This window comes from Echeneis naucrates, chromosome 21 (genome assembly GCF_900963305.1).
Source record: "Echeneis naucrates chromosome 21, fEcheNa1.1, whole genome shotgun sequence".
Taxonomy (NCBI): Eukaryota; Metazoa; Chordata; class Actinopteri; order Carangiformes; family Echeneidae; genus Echeneis; species Echeneis naucrates.
In genome coordinates, this window is record NC_042531.1 from 13,525,124 (window position 1) to 13,543,168 (window position 18,045).

The 18,045-nt window shown below is 41.1% G+C and overlaps 1 protein-coding gene across 4 annotated transcripts; it reads right to left on the reverse strand.

Moving 5' to 3' along the window:
* Positions 1-1,132: 1,132 nt before the first annotated feature.
* Positions 1,133-8,067, reverse strand: znf148 (zinc finger protein 148). Of its 4 annotated transcripts, none has more exons than XM_029492962.1 (7): positions 7,963-8,067; positions 5,764-6,134; positions 4,737-4,862; positions 4,466-4,589; positions 4,197-4,280; positions 3,982-4,100; positions 1,133-3,585 (listed from the first exon to the last, which is right to left on the reverse strand). In XM_029492962.1, the coding sequence occupies exons 2-7, from the start codon at positions 6,109-6,111 to the stop codon at positions 1,948-1,950; spliced, it is 2,439 nt and encodes an 812-aa protein (XP_029348822.1). In that variant the 5' UTR covers positions 6,112-6,134; positions 7,963-8,067; the 3' UTR covers positions 1,133-1,947. The 4 variants fall into 4 exon arrangements, with proteins under 4 accessions (XP_029348822.1, XP_029348824.1, XP_029348821.1 ...); XM_029492964.1 differs by lacking the exon at positions 7,963-8,067 and adding an exon at positions 7,106-7,286 and having other exon boundaries at positions 5,824-6,134; XM_029492961.1 differs by lacking the exon at positions 7,963-8,067 and adding an exon at positions 7,106-7,286.
* Between the last annotated feature and the right edge of the window lie 9,978 nt (positions 8,068-18,045).

An 18,045-nucleotide genomic window follows, 5' to 3' on the forward strand; every position in this document is an offset into this window, starting at 1 on the left:
TAGAAATATACAATGTATTTACAGCAGGATATTGTTTATACATTCTAGAGGGAATGTTTAATAAGGAAAAATAAAGTATCTAATGATTAATGTGGGTGCTGTCTGTCCTTGATTGTCAGGAGAAATGCAACAAGAGGGAGCCTTGGAGAGCAAACCTAAATTTCATGATGGCACAGTGTTCAACACAATAGCACCTGTGACGACACATGCACAAATGGAAAACAGCCAACAGTGTGATTAATTAGAGGGGAGCTCACTCAACCGTTTAAAACCACATTGTTTCAATGAACCTACCCATATGTGGCATTTGACTGAAAATATCTGATCATTATCAAAACGTCTAAAATATGAATGCGTAACCATACAGACATTCTGTAGCACAGTGAATGAAAATGCCATTTCCCTCATATCACAGATAAGAAATCAAGTTAAACTATTTCTTGCTCAAATTTGAAAAAAAAAAAAAAAGAAAAAATTAATGGACAAAAATAGATGAAGCTCCTAGATCCCAAAGTATCACAGACTGAAAGGGTTGATAGCTTATCTGTTTCTTGTTGTTGTGCAAGTTGAATAAGTAGCCTTAGAGCATTTGCTGAGTTTAAAGAAATATATATAAAAAGGAATGAGCATTGGAGAAAAAACAAAAAAAACAAAAAAGGCACAGATGAAAAAAATAACAGGAAAACCAAGACACCTTATTTTTTTTTTACATGTTCTGAGGCTTTCATAAAGTTTTGACCTCCAACAAACACAAAGGATTCTTGTCATACAGTTTTGTTTTGTTCTCCCATAAACCTGTGCAGCCTCAAAGAGGAGCAACGATTAATCTGCGGCTACAAGAGCAACATCATTATAAGTGACTTAAGCAAAGAGGATCATATGTAATTTTATAGAAGCAAATCAGACACAAGGATTGTGTGGTTGGTGTCAAATCCCACTGAACAAAAAATTACCTTGTTAGTAAAGGTATTCAATTCAATTCATCCACTCTGCAAGTAAGTATTACATTCCTTGTACTGAAGAATGTGCAAGTTGTGCAAACATTAAGCACACTTTTTTGAGTAATTTCACTAGAATTAAGAAATGAAAGATTATCCTGCACTCATTACATGTCTGCAGCTATTGGGTACCCAAATTTTTTGGGGGGATTGAATTTTTTTTTTTTTTTTTTAAATCTAATACAACCAAGCTTTCTTATTAAAGCCTATCATGCTCATTTGTAAAAATGGTGCCAAATAATCCAGTCAGGACGGGAATACATTGACCCACACAATGTTAAACAATTTATGAATGAGAAAGTCTGTTTTTGGCAACCAAATTAGGCCCAGTCTGAATGAAAAACAAACTAGATTTCAGATCAGACACATTATCTGTCAAATCTTGTCTGTAACACTCATTACACACATCTTGTAGAAACATCAATTTCAAGGTGAGATTAAAGTGACTTCAACATACAGTGAAAAGTTAGCCACTGCAGGGAATAGGTAGCTACAGAAAGAGCAAAAGGCATTCATAAATAGGGCCATATTAGAACATATTCATAAGTGTAAATATCGCATTAAGCAGCAAGAGTGATTTGATCATCTTGTGAACAAGGCAAATTGATTGACAAAAACATTCAAATAAAACTCCATGGCAATGATACAGGAGAATACTTCTTGAATCCCTTAATGCACATTCTGGAGCAAGAACCTTTTAATGGGGAAATCCTAATTGCAATTTATCTTTTTTTTTGGGGGGGGGGGGTTCCTTCCTGGAGGCAGAACACACAAAAGAAAAAGAAAGAAAGAAAGAAAGAAAAAAAAGATCATGAGTATGTTTTCTACTAAAATGCTTTGAGAAAGAACACATACTTGCAATGAAACTTGTTTTGGCAAAACAGGAGTCAGGAGATAAAGTGCAGCTGAAATTATGAGCAAAAATGAATTCTGACTGACCCCCTTTCCTTCAGCCAAAAGTTTCACTGGTTGAAACATCAGGGGAGGAGTTCAGTTGAGACCTGGTCTCGTTGACTCTGACTAAGGGAAACTCTGAAAAGTCTGTGCTGTGTCCTCTGAGACTTACTTGTCCATTGGCAACAGTAAACTGTGAGGATGAGCCAGATCTTGCTGTCTGGAAATGAGATTTAAAGTTCTGATCAAAAGAGCTTATTTGAAAAGTCTGCAATATTCCCTGTGAAGAGTCTGTCTTTTTGGAGGGCGACACCTGCTCCAGAAAGTCTTCCTCAGCTGGGGAAACTGCAGAGGGAGAGGTGGTGTCATCACCTGAAAATGAAAATGAATGCTGGGAGTCTCCGACCAGCAATCCAAAGTGAGGTTTCTCTAAAGAGGACCTTAGTGGAGAACTCATCCCTGATTTAAACCTGCTGGGGGAAGGAAACTGTTTTTCTGTAGAAAACAAAGGCTGTCCAGCCAACGTGGGGTTTTCAGAGACCAAGCTGAGGCTTTGGCTGGTCAGGTAGCTGTCGTTCTGGCTGGTTCTCTCCAGTGCTTGCTGGAGAAACTTGGAGTATTCTTGCAGGAGGCTGACCTTCTCAGTAGCTGGCTGAGCCTGGGTGCTGGAGGCTCCGAGGCTTTCCACAGGGCTGCTGTCTGAAACATCAGAGGAATTAATGGAAATGCTTGATGTCACCTCTGTGTCAGCAACGGTAAAAGAAATGTCTGATTGCCCATTAGCTTTGTTGGAGTAATGATCCAACAGAGTCTGAAGAACCTCATCTGGCAGTACACTCTTGTCATGAGTTGACTTAATCTCTGTGTTGATTGGCTGGGGCTCCAGAATGGTGGCAGGGACAGTTTCGTCGATGACGGTTGACACCACAGTAGGAGTTACAGGTTGTTGAGAAGAGATGCTGCTTGTGTTCAGGCTGTAATCCCGACTATTGTTGGCCATAGCGGCCTGAAGGTAGCGTTTCTTCTTGAGGAACTGCATGGCGTCATCGTAGTTTGTGCTGCTGGCTGCTGGCTTTGTTGGCCCTCCTTGAAGTGTTTCAACTGACTCAAGTTCAGTGTTGCTTTCTACTTCCAAAAGGCCTTGCTTATCCACGATTTCAAAGGCGTACTGTGTGACCTTATTATTTTCCTCAAAAGAGGACAAAGTGGACAGGCAGGGAGCGGTTTGTTCACTGGCCTGTTTCAGACCCCTCTTGGAGACCTTCTTCAGGACAAGCTTAGGAGGAGTTGACTCCTCTGATGACACTTCTGCTTCTTGGTGTTGGCCGGGCGTTTCTTCAGGGAGTTCTACGGAGTAGTCACCAATAACATACTCGTGTTTGACTTTGGAGGACACAGCATAGAGAGGTAGACCTTCAATTTTATTCTGTCTCTGCTCTTCCTTCTCCTCGGTTCCTATAACAGAGACAGGGTGCCCTTCTGTCTGGGCAGCGGTGGAACCTCCTGAACCCTTTTCTACACACTTCTGACGCTTTTTCTTGGGCAGTGAACATTCTTTGGCAAGAAAGGGGAGGCCTAAAGAATCTGCTTCATGCAGAGGTCCAACTTTACCAGCAGCCTTATTTGCCTTTCTCTCTCTGTTCTCGTGACACATTCGTCTGTGCTTTAAAACCCGGTCTGTTCTTGAAAAGTACTGTGGATGGAGGACATAACAGGTTTTTTACACGGTGCAGTAAAAAGGAAATGGATGAGGCAATGTGAATGTGAATGTGAAGTGTAATTCAAAAAACTTTTCATTTTCAAGTCTTAAATATCCATCATAAATCCTAAAAAACTATTACTGATGGTGCTACAAAATGAACTTGGGAGACTTCAGACTGTTTTTCTTGGTGGCTCATTATTTCTTGGTGCACTTGCCTTAAAATTAAACCCACCCTGGAAAGTACTGAGCCTTTATGATGCATTTTTATGCATGGGATACTTCCTACCATTAATATGATCACTATATCAATGCCTGATTTATCAACCTCATTTAATATCACTGATATTCCCAACTGTATGCTTGTATAAACAATAAGAAGCGACATACCTGGTGACAGTAGTCACACTGGTACGGCTTCTCTCCACTGTGAGTTCTCTTGTGTCTCTCCATGTGATACTTTTGGATGAACCTCATCCCACACTCGTCACAACGAAAAGGCTTTTCACCTGAACGAAACAAAAAGAAAGCACCCAAGATGACTCACTCTGGGCCTAATATGACAAATAAAATAACAGTGAATGCCAAGTGCATTCTGCACTCACCAGTATGGATCTTCTCATGTCTTTGTAGAAGATATTTCTGAATAAAACGCATGTCACACTGGCTGCACTGAAAAGGCTTCTCTCCTGAAGTTTGAATAACATGCAAAAAGAAACCTCTGTATATACATAACAATATAAACACTGCTAGAACCACATTTTGATTTAGCATTGCTGCCGTTATAGCTCGACTGCTCATCTTAAGATTTATATGATTATAATTGAGAAATAATCCATCTGCAACATAATAAACACATGACAGTGATTCATACCGGTGTGAATGAAGACATGCCTCTGTAGATGATAGTTGGTTCTGAATGCAGCGTTACAATGAACACAGATGTGACACTTGGGATTTTGTATGCCTAATGATCCATCATCATTGATGCTGAGAATCTGGGGAAAAAAATGGGAACAAAAAAGAAGCCCAGTATTTATTCTTAAAGCTGTCTCTGATGAAAGCTCTCAGGCTTGTAAAATAATTCTCTCCACTTGCAATTAGATAAGCAAACATGTAAAGTATTTCATAAAGAAATGTTGCACCTTTGCTGGTGAACGTTGTTTCCTTTTCTTCTTCTTGGGACACACCATTAGGTCCTTCACTGCTTTTTTGTCCTTCTTTGCCTGGACTGCTGGCTCAGACAGCTTCAGTTCCTGTTTGATGCTTAACTGTGAAAGGAGGATCATATCACAAGATATTTAATACGACATATGGGCAACTTTAAAGCCCGTGCTTATCCAGAAGCTTATTCAATTCTGGGAGGCGCAGCAGGGCAAGCGGAGGATAATAAGCCCATGCGTCCTCACCATTTAGCATCTTCTTTCCCACAATTAAAGAGGCCAATTGATGTGATACAAGCAACCTTAAAGAATGACCCCTGCTCAAGGCATAATAGACGCAAGGGAAAAATCTCTGATACTGGAAAACACGCTTGGAGATCACATCTGGAAGATGGCTATCTTTTCAGAGTACCCATCTGTTGTTTTGTTTTGTTTTGTTTTTTTAAATATGTTGCCACTCTCAATGTTTCAGCAAATATCCTGCTGGATATTATGCAATTCTCAAAGGCAGAACAGATAGCCAAATACTTAAAGATTCAAGTTGTTATAAATGGCGATAATGCATCAAGCATAATAATGCTGATTAATTTAGCTTATCCCCAATTGTTACAGGACAATAAGTATTATTAAATTCACATTTATTGCATCTTTGTTCTTCTGTGATGCAGAAGGATAAAAGGCACAAACATTTTGACTGATGGCCGACTCAGTTTGCAGGCTCGTGGTGAAGTTTCTATGCAGCTGTTATTTTAGCAATATTCAATCTGTTATGATGGATATTATTTTGTGCCTATTCATAACTGTCTACAACTGTTTACCCCAGAGGTTATTTTCATTCATGTGTCAATACCTGGGTGCATTTTCAGGGTTACAGGAATTGGTAGTCCATGGGAGACAGGCTATAAAATAGCATGAAAGGAAAATCTGTACACATGGACACTGTTGTTAAAGTATCCACATAAATATTCTTATCAATACATTGACTACTCCTTAACCAGCATGAACTCACTGGCATATGTAGCAAGTAGGGCAACTTATTGGTGAGTTTTAGGGGGAATTGCACTCCCACCTCTCCTCCTCCCTCCTCTTCTCCTCCACCATTTTTTGTCATCTCCTCCTGCATCATCAGCTGCTCTGGAGGGACCAGGTCATGAGTAACCAGCGAGCTCCCAGTCAAGTCCTCATCATCATCTTCATCGTCATCATCCTCAGCCAAGAGGGGATGGTTTGCCAATGATCGCTCCCCCAGGGTCATCACCACCAGCCCCCCTCCACCGGGCAGCCCTCTCCCACCTCCATCTATTCCCCCACTGCTGCATTTCAGCAGCATGCCCTCCAACTTGTCCTCAGTGTTCATCTTACATAGAGTAGTTTTTGTGACTGTAAAGAGGAAAAAAAGAGAGAACATGTCAGCCACCGAAATGTATATACTCAAACAAGAAGGTTTTTGTCTGTGTTATAGTGTTATTTGAGTAGTTTCGAAATGAAAATAACTCTATTAAAGCACACACAAACACGACTACAGAAAAGTTAGACATTCGGTAAAATCCAGGGCCATACTTCCACTTTAGTCTTTAATGTAAAGATAGTGAAGAAGCAGGTGACCACTGGGGACTATCAGCAAGCCTCGATAAAATCCAGTTATACGCAAAATTGTCCATCTTCTCAAAACTGTGGTGGCTACTTCTTTTTTTGAGCGCAAAAGTAAAATATTCTGAAATCTAAAAGAGGTAGTCCAGTTAGTGACGTTGTTATTAAGTGGAAAGCATCATTTATTTCAGTCTCGTTATACATTTGATGTGTATTCTATTGCCAGCAGTTTTCAATCACTCACTGACTTACTGCACCTACAGCGTAAATGACTCAGTCCCAAGTCTGTTGCTCAAACAATATCCCTTGTAAGCCCTCCAGTGTCAGCTTTAACTGGGTCAGCTGTTGTTTCTGTGATCTTGCCTTTCAAAACGTACTGTACAATGGATGGTGACAGCAGACAGTTTGAAGCAATTCAGAAAAACTGGCAGTGGACTGATATCGTATCTCGTGTAATGTTTAAAGTCTCCTGACTTATCTTAGTTATAACCCAAGTCGGTTATTTTGTTTAATATTTCTTCCAAAGACAGATAATGTCACTCCGCGTCGACGAGGAGATATTTCCAGTAAAGCAAAAGGGTAGTTAACCACACTGTTTTACAAAGCAACAACACCCCAGCGGTATTTTTATTTAGCATTACACTTCACCAACACCTGATTAGTTAACTAGCAATAACTCGATGTTCAAACCGGAACGCAAGCTAACCTAGCACTTGTAGACCGTTGGTAGAGGTTTGCATTGTAGCTGAACACAGACTGACCCGAAAGGCGCCAGGTTTAGCAGCTGCCACGGTTCAGACACACACCAACAACCACCGAGTCCCACATGGAAACACATTCACCGCGTCGCTTTGGTTAAACGGGTTAAGTCTCTTGCTAGGCAGTTAGCTAGCCGCGCTTGTCAAAGCTACTAACGAAGAACGACATCATGTTTAAGACAAACAAGCTGCGGAGACGACGGAAGAGAGGCCGGCTTGCCTTCAAAATTAAACCTCGTCCAACCACGTCAGGCATACAAATTCAAATCCCTATGCACCTCCTGGGGTTAACAGAAAGATGTCATGTTATTGTTCTGTCTGCCTTTAAGTTAAAGGCTAAAAGTCGATCCTGTCCCCCGACATTAACGGTGTGTCATTAACCTGGGAAATCAGTATCTGTCGCTCAGTGCTTTACTCTGAAGGCTGCACCCGGAACATCTATTTAACACGCACAGAGTTGACCGACATCGGCGGCCTTTACCAGACTAGTGAGCTAGCTGCTAGCAGGTCGCTACACACACTGATTGTCTGTAATAATCACTTGAAACCGCTTGTTCGGCTCGCCGGACGTGTCTCCCCACGTGCAACATCCAACTATGGAATCGAATTGGCATTAAACGACATACATGACAGAAAAAACACAACTTTGGTTTACACATTTCACACAACTTGTCAGGGGTGTTAGTCGGGTCGGTTAGCGCCTTCAGTCACTTTGGTCTACAGGCCCTCAGTGTAGCTGCCTGCTGCTCCGGCTAATGTTCGCTAACTAGCTAGCTCTCTACTCAGACTTAACAATAACGCGCGTCTCTGTGGCACAAAGGTAATATGCCAGCCCTCAAAGCGGCATTGTTTCTGCTTACCTGCTGTGCGCCTTAAACCCGTTTAGTTGTCATGATTGTTATGCAAGACTACACTGTGATGATGGTTTGCGGAATAATCAAATACACCATCACACTTCATGAAGGCGTGAAGGTTCCTATCTGTCGCCATCTAGTGGCAGGATGTGGTTAGTGCGGCGAAAGGTGCGCTCCCGATCCCCGCTGATCCCTTCCCTCAGGCTTCAGTTTGACGACCTCCATTTAAGATATTATACCCCAATAGCTGCCTTCATTCATTTATTGTTTTATGCTGCAAAACAGGGATAACGCATTCTGTTATGACTTCAGAGCTCCTACAGTGGTTTTCCCAAATTTGATTTACTGCGGGTGAGAAGCCACATAAGAAGTTCGTATCATGGAGTCATGTCTTTTATATAAATTCTGTTGGATAAACTAAAAAAAAAAAAAGAAAAATCAAAAGTGACCCCTCAATTTTCAAGGATCAAAGTTGGTGTCATTTCCATGCTTGCACATGAAACGAAATTTGTAGATCAGGAAAAGTGCGATGTAATAATTCATTTATATATATATATATATAATTAGTCCTATACTAAGTGACAAATGGAGTTCACCTGTCTAACAGCTTCTGGTTAGACTCCTGGCCCCATGCCCGAAGAGAGGGGGCCAAACACTCCATGGGCCGGGTGGGTAAGGTCCCCCTTGATGCACCTACTGATATAAATGTCTTCTATGGGCTGTTGCAGGGGCTCTCCTGAGCGGTTTTCTCCACCTTCTGCAGCGCCTTCCTGTCAGCAGCAGAGCAGTCAGGAAAAGCCGATGCTGATGGAGGCGGTGAGTCTACTCTCCAACACACAACCGTTTTTTTTTTACTTATTGTTCTCTGTGTCCTAGTTAATTTCTTTATTTGTCACCGATTCTATTGCCTTGTACTGCTGTAACATTCAAATTCCCCCAATGGGGATCAATAAAGTATTATTATCTTAATTAGAAAGCTGCCTGCACTGACGTGGTGAGGCCTCTTAAGAAAAAACCTAAACAAGAACAAACAAGTACAGAATACCATTGAACCATTCCACAATTATGACCTTGGAATATGCAGCCTTTTATCTGGGATGATGCTGCGTCTACGTCTGCTATGAGTTCTCCGTGCCATTTTTTAGACAGCCTATCCTTTATTATTTGATTACTATGGTATTATTTGGAAAAGTCGTTTTCATTCCCACCCAGGCCATACAAGTGGGCTGCCTGCCTTATAAGAATAATGTAAAATAGCAATGAAAGGCGCATCAAGTGGGATCATCTGCATTTATCTATCCCACTAATCCATTCATCTGACAGCTTTGCTTCAAACAGGGGTCTTGAGGGTCGTGATAAGATGATAGCCTATCATGCACGCTGTGTCTCTCAAGCTCTCTCTCTCTCTCTACCGTGAGGAATACTAATCAACCTGTTTGCCGGCAAGTGCAGCAGCTCAGCGCGCAATTCAGGACCTCTCCATACCGCGTCTAGAAACGTCTCTGCCGGACTTCATCTAAACCTCCACTGAATTTTATTGTGTCTTCCGTAGTGCCGCCTTTGTGGAGAGAACGAGCGGTTGTCACTCCTGTCTTCCCGTCTCTGTCTCCTCAGATGTGCAGACAGACAGTCGGTGGGGAGAGTGGACCTGGGGACTGACAGCCCGCTCCTGCGCCGCTTGCATCAAGGGAAGCCCCCCACGCGTTGCGCGCCAGGAACCGCCGGCGTATATAAGCGGCGCAAAGTGCGTGTGCGTGTGCATGTGCGCCAGGCTCTAAATGTGTGAGTTCGCGCACGCCAAAGCCCCGGGCTCCGTCCTCAACAGTTGCTATCGGAGCGGAGGACTGGAGAGGAGCGGAGCGAGAGAGACAGCAGACTGAGCACGGAAGGACGGACGGACGGACACGGAGCCGCATGCCGCTCTGCTCGGCTCTGCTCCTGACATGCAGTCGCTCATTTCTCCGGTGACAAAGGCCATCTTAGTAGCGCTTTTCATCTTCGCCATACTCCTCATTCTCTATGTGATCCTCTGGTACATCTGCAGAGACGTGGACTGCGACCACGGCATCTGAGGATTCCGTTAAAACGTGAATAACCGGGATTTCACAATGGGGCGCACAGAGAAGCCCGCGGAGCCCGGGGTCATCCAGTAAGTCCGCCTGTCTTCGCTTTGTCTGCTCTTTCTACTGTGTGCATGTTTCTGGGTTATCTGTTGCGGCGTGAGTCTTCCGGTGTGAGTGTGTGTGTTTGTGTGTACACGCGTACAGCTCCGTGGTGCGTAATGTTAAATGCGCTCCGGTTAGAGGCTGATGACCGGTGTGCGTCTCCGCTGGCATCCCGGTGACCCAGACCTCCAGAAAGGCAGAGCCGCGCATTTCTCCTCAGTCCAACTTGACAGCGATCGTCTGTCAGCGGTGGTTTGAGCGAGCTGCCACAGACCCGGTGTCATTACAAACAGGGAATCCTCAGAGGTGATCCAATGTCATCAGGATGGTATCGAACCGGCGTCAAACGGAAGACGGCGCGCGTGTGCGGGCTCTCAATTAGGGAGACAGCTGTTCACATTGCGGTAAACCGCCAGGGTGTCCCATAAGGTCAAGAATACCAGTGTTTACTCGAGGTTGCCAGTACTATTTTGCCCCCCCGCCCCCGCTCATCCTTTTCTTCCTCCTCCTCCCCCTTCCGTATATCTGCAGCGTTAGTTCATGCTCAGTTCATCGCGGTCTCCAAGGATGCTTCCACAGTGGCATTTTACATCCAACAAGATAACAGGATTACGTCCATTGGCTCCTGTGCGTCTTTTTCCTAATCTGTTTTATGACACGTCTTTGACTCCTTATCGTCAACACCGTGCTAATGCTTTTACGCATAGCACGTTCATATTCCCCTTGACATCCTGTGATCCCCTTGCAACATGTATTTGCCCGTTCTTAGTTTGGGAAGATGTGCGTTTACTTTTAATACGCGCGCACACACACACACACACACACACACAAAGACAGACAGAGAGAGCATACTGACCACACTTAATGAAAGACTTTTCGACATTGCAGGCACGTTGTACCTCAGTGCCCACACGTTGTCATATACTCCATAAAGCCATTAAATATGTGAGATATGATAGCTGTTTTTCATAGCTCCAAAGCTATTTGTTTTCATCTCCTGCAACCCCAAATCACAAATCACAAACAAACTGTGCATCTTCTAAAGTGGAGAATGTGAAGGACATGCCAAGGACATGATGCTCTGTTGAGGTTTTTGGGACATTTCAGCATGAATGTTTTGGGATGGATGACTAGTAAAGCCCAATACATTTCAGAAAAACCTTTTTAGGGTTTTTATGAATCTCTAAAATGAAAATTTGTGCTTCACTTTGTCAAATAAGGGGGGCAGTTGGAATGGAAAAATTTTGACTCAGTCCCCTAAAACACATTGCTGACCACTGAATTGCAATCACATGCCCACTGTATTGTTAGTCACACTATTTTCCCCATAAAGACGTCTGATTTATACAACCAAGCATTTCTGTAATTCAAGAAATTGCAAGTTTAAGCTTAAAATGTACTTCTTATTTTGAACTGCAGACACAACATGCTAGCATTTAAAAATCCATAAACTGCCTAAATGCTGGGCGCAGCCACGGGATAGAAACCCTGCAACCTCCAAAACTGTCGTGTGTGCCTTCCCGCAGAGAAAAGGAAAGAGTCAGGTGGGATGGGAGATGCCCTCTTTGACCGGACTACAAGCCATGAGTAGATATTCAGCCAGCCTGCGTCTCACCTCAACAGCAAGAAACACACACATGAACAAGGTTGTATGTGATAGCTCCAACTCTCTACTAGTGTCTGTTATGACATACAAAAGAGAGAAAAAACTCATCCTGCTGGTGCCTGTCTGTTTAAACCGGTGCCCTGGATTGTCTGTGTACACAAGTGTGTGTCAAGGTGGAATGAAAAACAAAAAAAATGTTAGTGCAGTTTGTTGAAAAATAAAGGCTGTGTGTGTGTGTGTGTGTGTGTGAGAGAGAGAGAGAGAGAGAGAGAGAGAGAGAGAGCGAGCCAGTGAGCCAGCGTGGGAGGGGGTTAAACACTAAAATGCTCCAGAATGGCAGATGATAAAAAAAAAAGTGGAGCAGGGAAGGCTCAGTGGGACTCAGCATGACAGACAGGTGTGTGTGTGTGTGTGTGTGTGTGTGTGTGTGTGTGTGTGTGTGTGTGTGCGCGCGCGCGTGCGTGCGTGCGTGCGTGCGTGCGTATATATACAAGACTGTCTACTCATGATCACGAATGAAATTCACTCGTTTATTGACAATATTTTCCTTAATTAAATACATGTGTAAACTGTAAAATTGCAGTGTACCAACTGTGCAATGACAGACTTAATGTGTAACCATGTCTGTGTAATCATTACAGTATGTCCATAACTCACAGGTGTGTTAAGGCTCACTCATAAAACAAACACAGAAGAGCATCTTTCCTTTAAAAACTTTTCAATGTTAATACACATTAATTAATCCAAGTGCAATTGAGATTGAAATCATAAAATATGTAGGGATAAAAGTAAATTATTGAAGTCAAAAGCAGTTGAGAGGGGATTAGGAAATTTATTAACCTGTTTGGAACTCAGAAGGTGCAAATATTGTGAGTGTGAGAATAAGTGTGTGTTGCCAATAGCTATTCATATTGTCGATGGATTCTTAAGACCAATACAATATTGCCTTCACGAGTCTAGAAATGAAAAGAGACAGTAGAATCCTCAAACTGTAAATGTGGCTGGAAAGGTCAGGGTTTGTGTTTGGGCTGCTGGAATGTGGGGTTTAAGGTCACAGAGCAGGGCACCAAAGCTGCTCAAAGAACTGAGGAAAATAAAATATTTTCTACTGTTTGGCAAGACCTGTAAGCAATTCATATTTTTTAAGTGTATTTCCATTTTCTATAATTGTCTTTTAAATACATATACAGATACATATACAATTCTGCGTGCGATCAATTACATATGATGCTGACATGGCATCCTCCATTATTATTTAGTCCAGAACAAATGAAATTAGCTTCCACCCCGAAAAACAATAATACATTTTATTTTATTCACTGTGACAGCAAACACTCAAATTGCCTACCAACCATGAAGGACTTCAGTCCAAAATGATTTATTTCAGTTGTAACTTTCAACCTTTTGCCTGCATTAACATAAATAATAATTTGGATCTCTTTGCATTATCTAATGTCTTGCATACAAGTCGGATATCAGGGTTGGATACAAGACAGTGACACAGGGTGGTCAGTGCCTTACTCAAGGGCACGGCAGTAGGAGTAAGGATTTAGTGTTACAGGCACTTGAAGATGTATGATCATTTGAAAGAAAAAAAATACATAAAACAAAATTTAAACTAAGTTGAAATGTTTTCAATAACCACGTTTCGCCAAAGCTTTCCATGGAATATCAAACACACAATAATGCAACAAGGAAAGTTTGAATTTAGCTGCAAATAAGTTAAAAATACTATCACAATATTTTTTATCAGGCTGGATTCAAATCCAGTCCAGATCCTTTGCTGCATAATGCCATCCACCCCAACTCTCAACTTTCCTGTCGCTCTGTCTCTATCACAGTAATCATATAGCTGGTTGGTGTCGCTCTCTGACAAGGCAACATTCACATATTCATAAACTGCTATTAACTGTTATATTTATGGTTGATAAAGCCATTATAAGGCGGTAATGGGAACAACTTTGGGGTCACCAAGGTGTGAAAAGTCTTCCTTAAGCATGTTGCCTTTCTTGTCATTTTAGCTCCCCAAATTATCAGAGCAAGCACTAATCCTCTGGCAAAAGCTTCTGGACATGTGGACCAAACCCAAACCGTTTAAATGAGTTCATGACTCCTTATTAATCCTTTCAAAACTGTGCCTTATCGGCAATTACTACTGCCATTAGCATTTCACATCATGTTCACTCCTTATATTTACCTGAGTCCTGAAAAATGTGTACGTGGTTTCACAAATGAACATCTGGTCTTTGCATTGATACAATCTGAAATGTTTAAATAAGAGATATGGAATAAAATGGTTTTGATGAAGTGAAGTGCTTTGAATTTGAGGTGCCATTCCTAATATTACTATTTTTAAATTCAGTTTCTGTTTATCTCTATTTAAATGATGGATTACAGTGACTGTATTCAGTCAGATTATTTTCTATGATTCTTATGATAACCTAATTGCTGTGTGGTCACAACTAAAGGGATCTTAATTAAAATATTCTCATTATATTTCTATAATGAGCTATATTATATACCTCATCTTATACAAGACACTTTAATATCAATCTTAAGGATATATATATATATATATATATATATATATATATATATATATATATGTATATAGTATTTTTCATGTTCAGTTGTATATGTACTCAATTTAAGGAATGCCCATTTAACATGTTTGTTTCGGCAACATGTTTATGAAAAAAAGGAAGAGACTATTTTTGATTCTTTGCCACCTTTTTCTCCTCCAATTAAGCTTTTGAGTTCTCTCCCTCTACCATAGGGACGTTTTCTTTTTCATTTACTCACCCTAATTCTTTCATTACCACTTGCACTACGTGTCGGGGGGTTCTCCCGCAGGCCATCCCCTTGTCCCACTGAAAGAAAGGCAATTCATAGTTCAACAAAGAAGCTCCCTATGATCCCTATTCAGTCCTTAACCTGAAAACCAAGTCCTGGCCCCTCAGACAGCACTTAAAAGCAACTAGACCTGGTCAGGATGACCCGACATCACAGATATGTCCTCATTCTGAAGGTCTAAAACTCAAATTGACTATCACAGAGCTACGCACGCACACCTTGAAGCCATAAAAATAGATGAGTCAGTGACTCAGCTGTTATGTTAAGTCCATTTCTGAAAGGGCCGCCTCGGGCTGTTTATGTCAGTTTAGCTTGACAGCGCTGGAGCTGAGGTGACACGTGTCTGCTGTATCTGAGCTTCAATACACACTCGTACACTCTACCCAGAATATGCATGCGAGCCTCTCTCCCTCTGCCTCTTCCTCTCTTTCTAAGGCTATGCTCCCCAGTGCGTAACCCCCAATGGAAAAAGATCTGATACCGGCAGTGTGATAGACTCCCTCCAGCCTAAACAATGTAGCATTTCAGTGCAGGCTGGCACGGAAACACTGCATTAGACATGAATCACATCCAGCATCCCTTTGGCCAGGTGGGCAGTTCAATCAATATTGGTAAACTCAGCGCTTGACTTTTGAGCAAGACTGCTTCTTCAGCTCTGTGTTGTCTTCATTAAGCATCAGATTTGGTCCCGCCTGTATTGGATGCTTCCAATTTAACAGATGTGGTACAGAGTGTTTCATTATATATTCATAATCAGTACTGATTTATTATGGAGGAAAAACTTCATGCCAGCCCTCATCCAGTTTAGGTAGATAAAAGTAATAAAAGTGGCGTCAGCATACTTTGAATGAAACCATGTAATAATCTCCAAACCACAAACCAGCAGAGTTCATTACATTCAAAGAGGTCTTATAGGTTCATTCAGCCCCGGACCGAGATACAAAAAATGGGAACAAGATATAAAATGATGAAAAGTTGTGTTTCAGTGAACAACAGGTTCCAGACAGAAATGGAAGCCCTCACAGTCACAGAATGTAAAATTAAGCATGTTAAATATTGTGTTTCTGTGTGTACATTTGTCTATTTGTGAGTGAGTCGTATGTGTGTGTGTGTGTGTTTGTTGCACGGAGCTGATAACAGTCGTAATTGGTGCAAGCAAATATCCCTCCCACTGCTCCTGTTTCTACTTCTACTAATGGAAAAGCTACTACTCCCCAAAGACAGTTTGGAGAGACAGTGTAAGTTGTATTTGATGAACGCAAGTCTGCACACACAAGGACGCACACTTGCACAGACTTCCACTTCCACAAAAGATGAATACAAAATGCACGCATTACCTCCACGCATAATAATGACACCCTCACCTTCTCAAAATGTTTTATTCATCTTTTATTGAGTCTATTTTAACTTTTGCTCTGATTTGTTGGTTTGGGAACCTCAGAAATAAGAATAAGCTGAGGAATGTGGTCAAACTCTACCAAAAAAACGATTGGCACTAGCCTGAACGACCTTGACAATGTTTACCAAGCTAGAGCCACTCAGAGGGCAATGGCCATTCTGGCGAACCCTCTCCATCCTCTTCATGCAGAGTTACAGCTTCTCCCATTTAAAAGAAGGTATACTTTTCCCTGTAAGGGAAATTAAATTAGATACATAAAATCCTGTGTTCTATCTGCCATTGGATTTTTAAAGAAGCTATCCTGTTGGGAAAGATGATTATACTGTGTTTGAACTTCTGCTGCAAAAAAAAAAAAAAAATTGGCCTTCGAGGACATTAAAGATTTACAAATCAAATCAAATCTAATCTACACGTGCATAGTTTGTGTCTATAGGCAAAAAAGCTACAAATAGAAAGACATGATTTCCAGAACTTATGCAATAATAGAGTCTCACACATGCATATATATATATGAATCCTGCTAGCTCAGGAAGACCAGCTCTACTTTTGATCTAAAAGATATCCACTAACAGACTATTGAGACAAGCTGCTTGGTGTTAAACATTAAATCTAATTCTCCACCTGCTTAGTCTGTTGCTTTCCACAGATACATTGTTTGTCTGTTGGAAAATTTGACATTGCAACTATCTTGTTTTTGCACCCATACACAGAAGAAAATTTAAGGAATGATGCGTTCAAATAGGTCTGTGGTTGAAATTTAATGATCAGCTGTGTAAAGTAAGATGGCTGGATTTTTCAATTTGAAACCAAGGACATTTCCACTCATATATTATTAACATATCCAATATATCTATGGAAAAAAGTAGGAAAGCCCTGATTTGATTTTTGTATTTTCACCTTATTTTGGTAACCGTTGCATGATAAAATATGGGATCTTCTGCATTTGGGAACTAGAAGACTTTTTCCATATTGAACTGATCTGGGACATGGATATTATATCTCAGACTATTGAACAGTATGATTTGAATGAGCCAGAGAGAAACAATGTTATGTTCCTCTGCTGAACCAGACAAAGAGCTTCTTGATGTAGCTCTGACTAGCATACAATGAATCCCAGTTGAAGATTTTGTTGCTTTGCTCCGTTTGTTTCTATTTTTCTACATTAAACTAAAACACATAGAACAAAAATAAATTAAATAAATAAATAAATAAATAATAATAATAAAATTAAATAACAAAGATCTGAGGGGGCCTCTTAAAACTACCTGCTCACAACTAATCATTGTAAAGCTCGTAGTAAACAATGTAGCAATTTATATAGAGCTATAATTACGTTACAGTTACATTCACTCATTTACACTTTTATCCGAATCGACTTACAAGTCAGGAATATCATTACATTTAATGCAGTAGAATTGTTTTAAATATTAAGCACTACATCCATTCATCTGGTCACTTCATTTTACAAAAACCGATAAGAGTGTTATTAATTCAGATTGACCAGCCGTAACCATCAGCTAAATTTAAAAGACTCTCTTCTTTCTGTCATTTATATTTGTTTTGTCTGCAAGTGTCCACAGATTGAATGGATCAAATGTTGTTGTTTTTTTTTTTTTTTTTTTAACATGTTACTGATTGTAAATACTGTCAAATGAAATTCACAGTAGGCAGAAGATCCACTTTCTCTTCATTTCACCTCACTCCTCTGCCTGTAGATAACAGCAGGAAGAAAACTGATTGGATTAATTTGATGGTTTAAATTCTTTACTGCAGCTGCTATACCAAAAAAAACACAGCCCCCTCTGCTGGCAAGTGCAATGCCAGACATCTGTCTATTGCCCGCCTTCTTCTCTGATCAATTTTCAATTCACTGTTCAAGATGGGGACATTTCAGGAGGCAGCTCCAGCTGGAGAAAACCTCCATAAACCACAAACATCTGTCACCCTCGTGAAAACCTGTGAGACACTCACAGAATTGTTACTGTTGCTATTGTTGTCGCCTTTTGGAGGTGCGATGGTGAAACGGCATCTACATATTTGATGGGGCAAAGGTTATTTACTGATGC

Coding starts and splice junctions, on each gene's coding strand:
- znf148 (XM_029492962.1), bottom strand. CDS start 6,111: ATGAACACTGAGGACAAGTTGGAGGGCATGCTGCTGAAATGCAGCAGT. Junction 4,101..4,196: donor ACATGAGAAGATCCATACTG/GTGAGTGCAGAA, acceptor TGTTTCGTTCAG/GTGAAAAGCCTTTTCGTTGT. Junction 3,586..3,981: donor AGTGTGACTACTGTCACCAG/GTATGTCGCTTC, acceptor CTCCATCCACAG/TACTTTTCAAGAACAGACCG.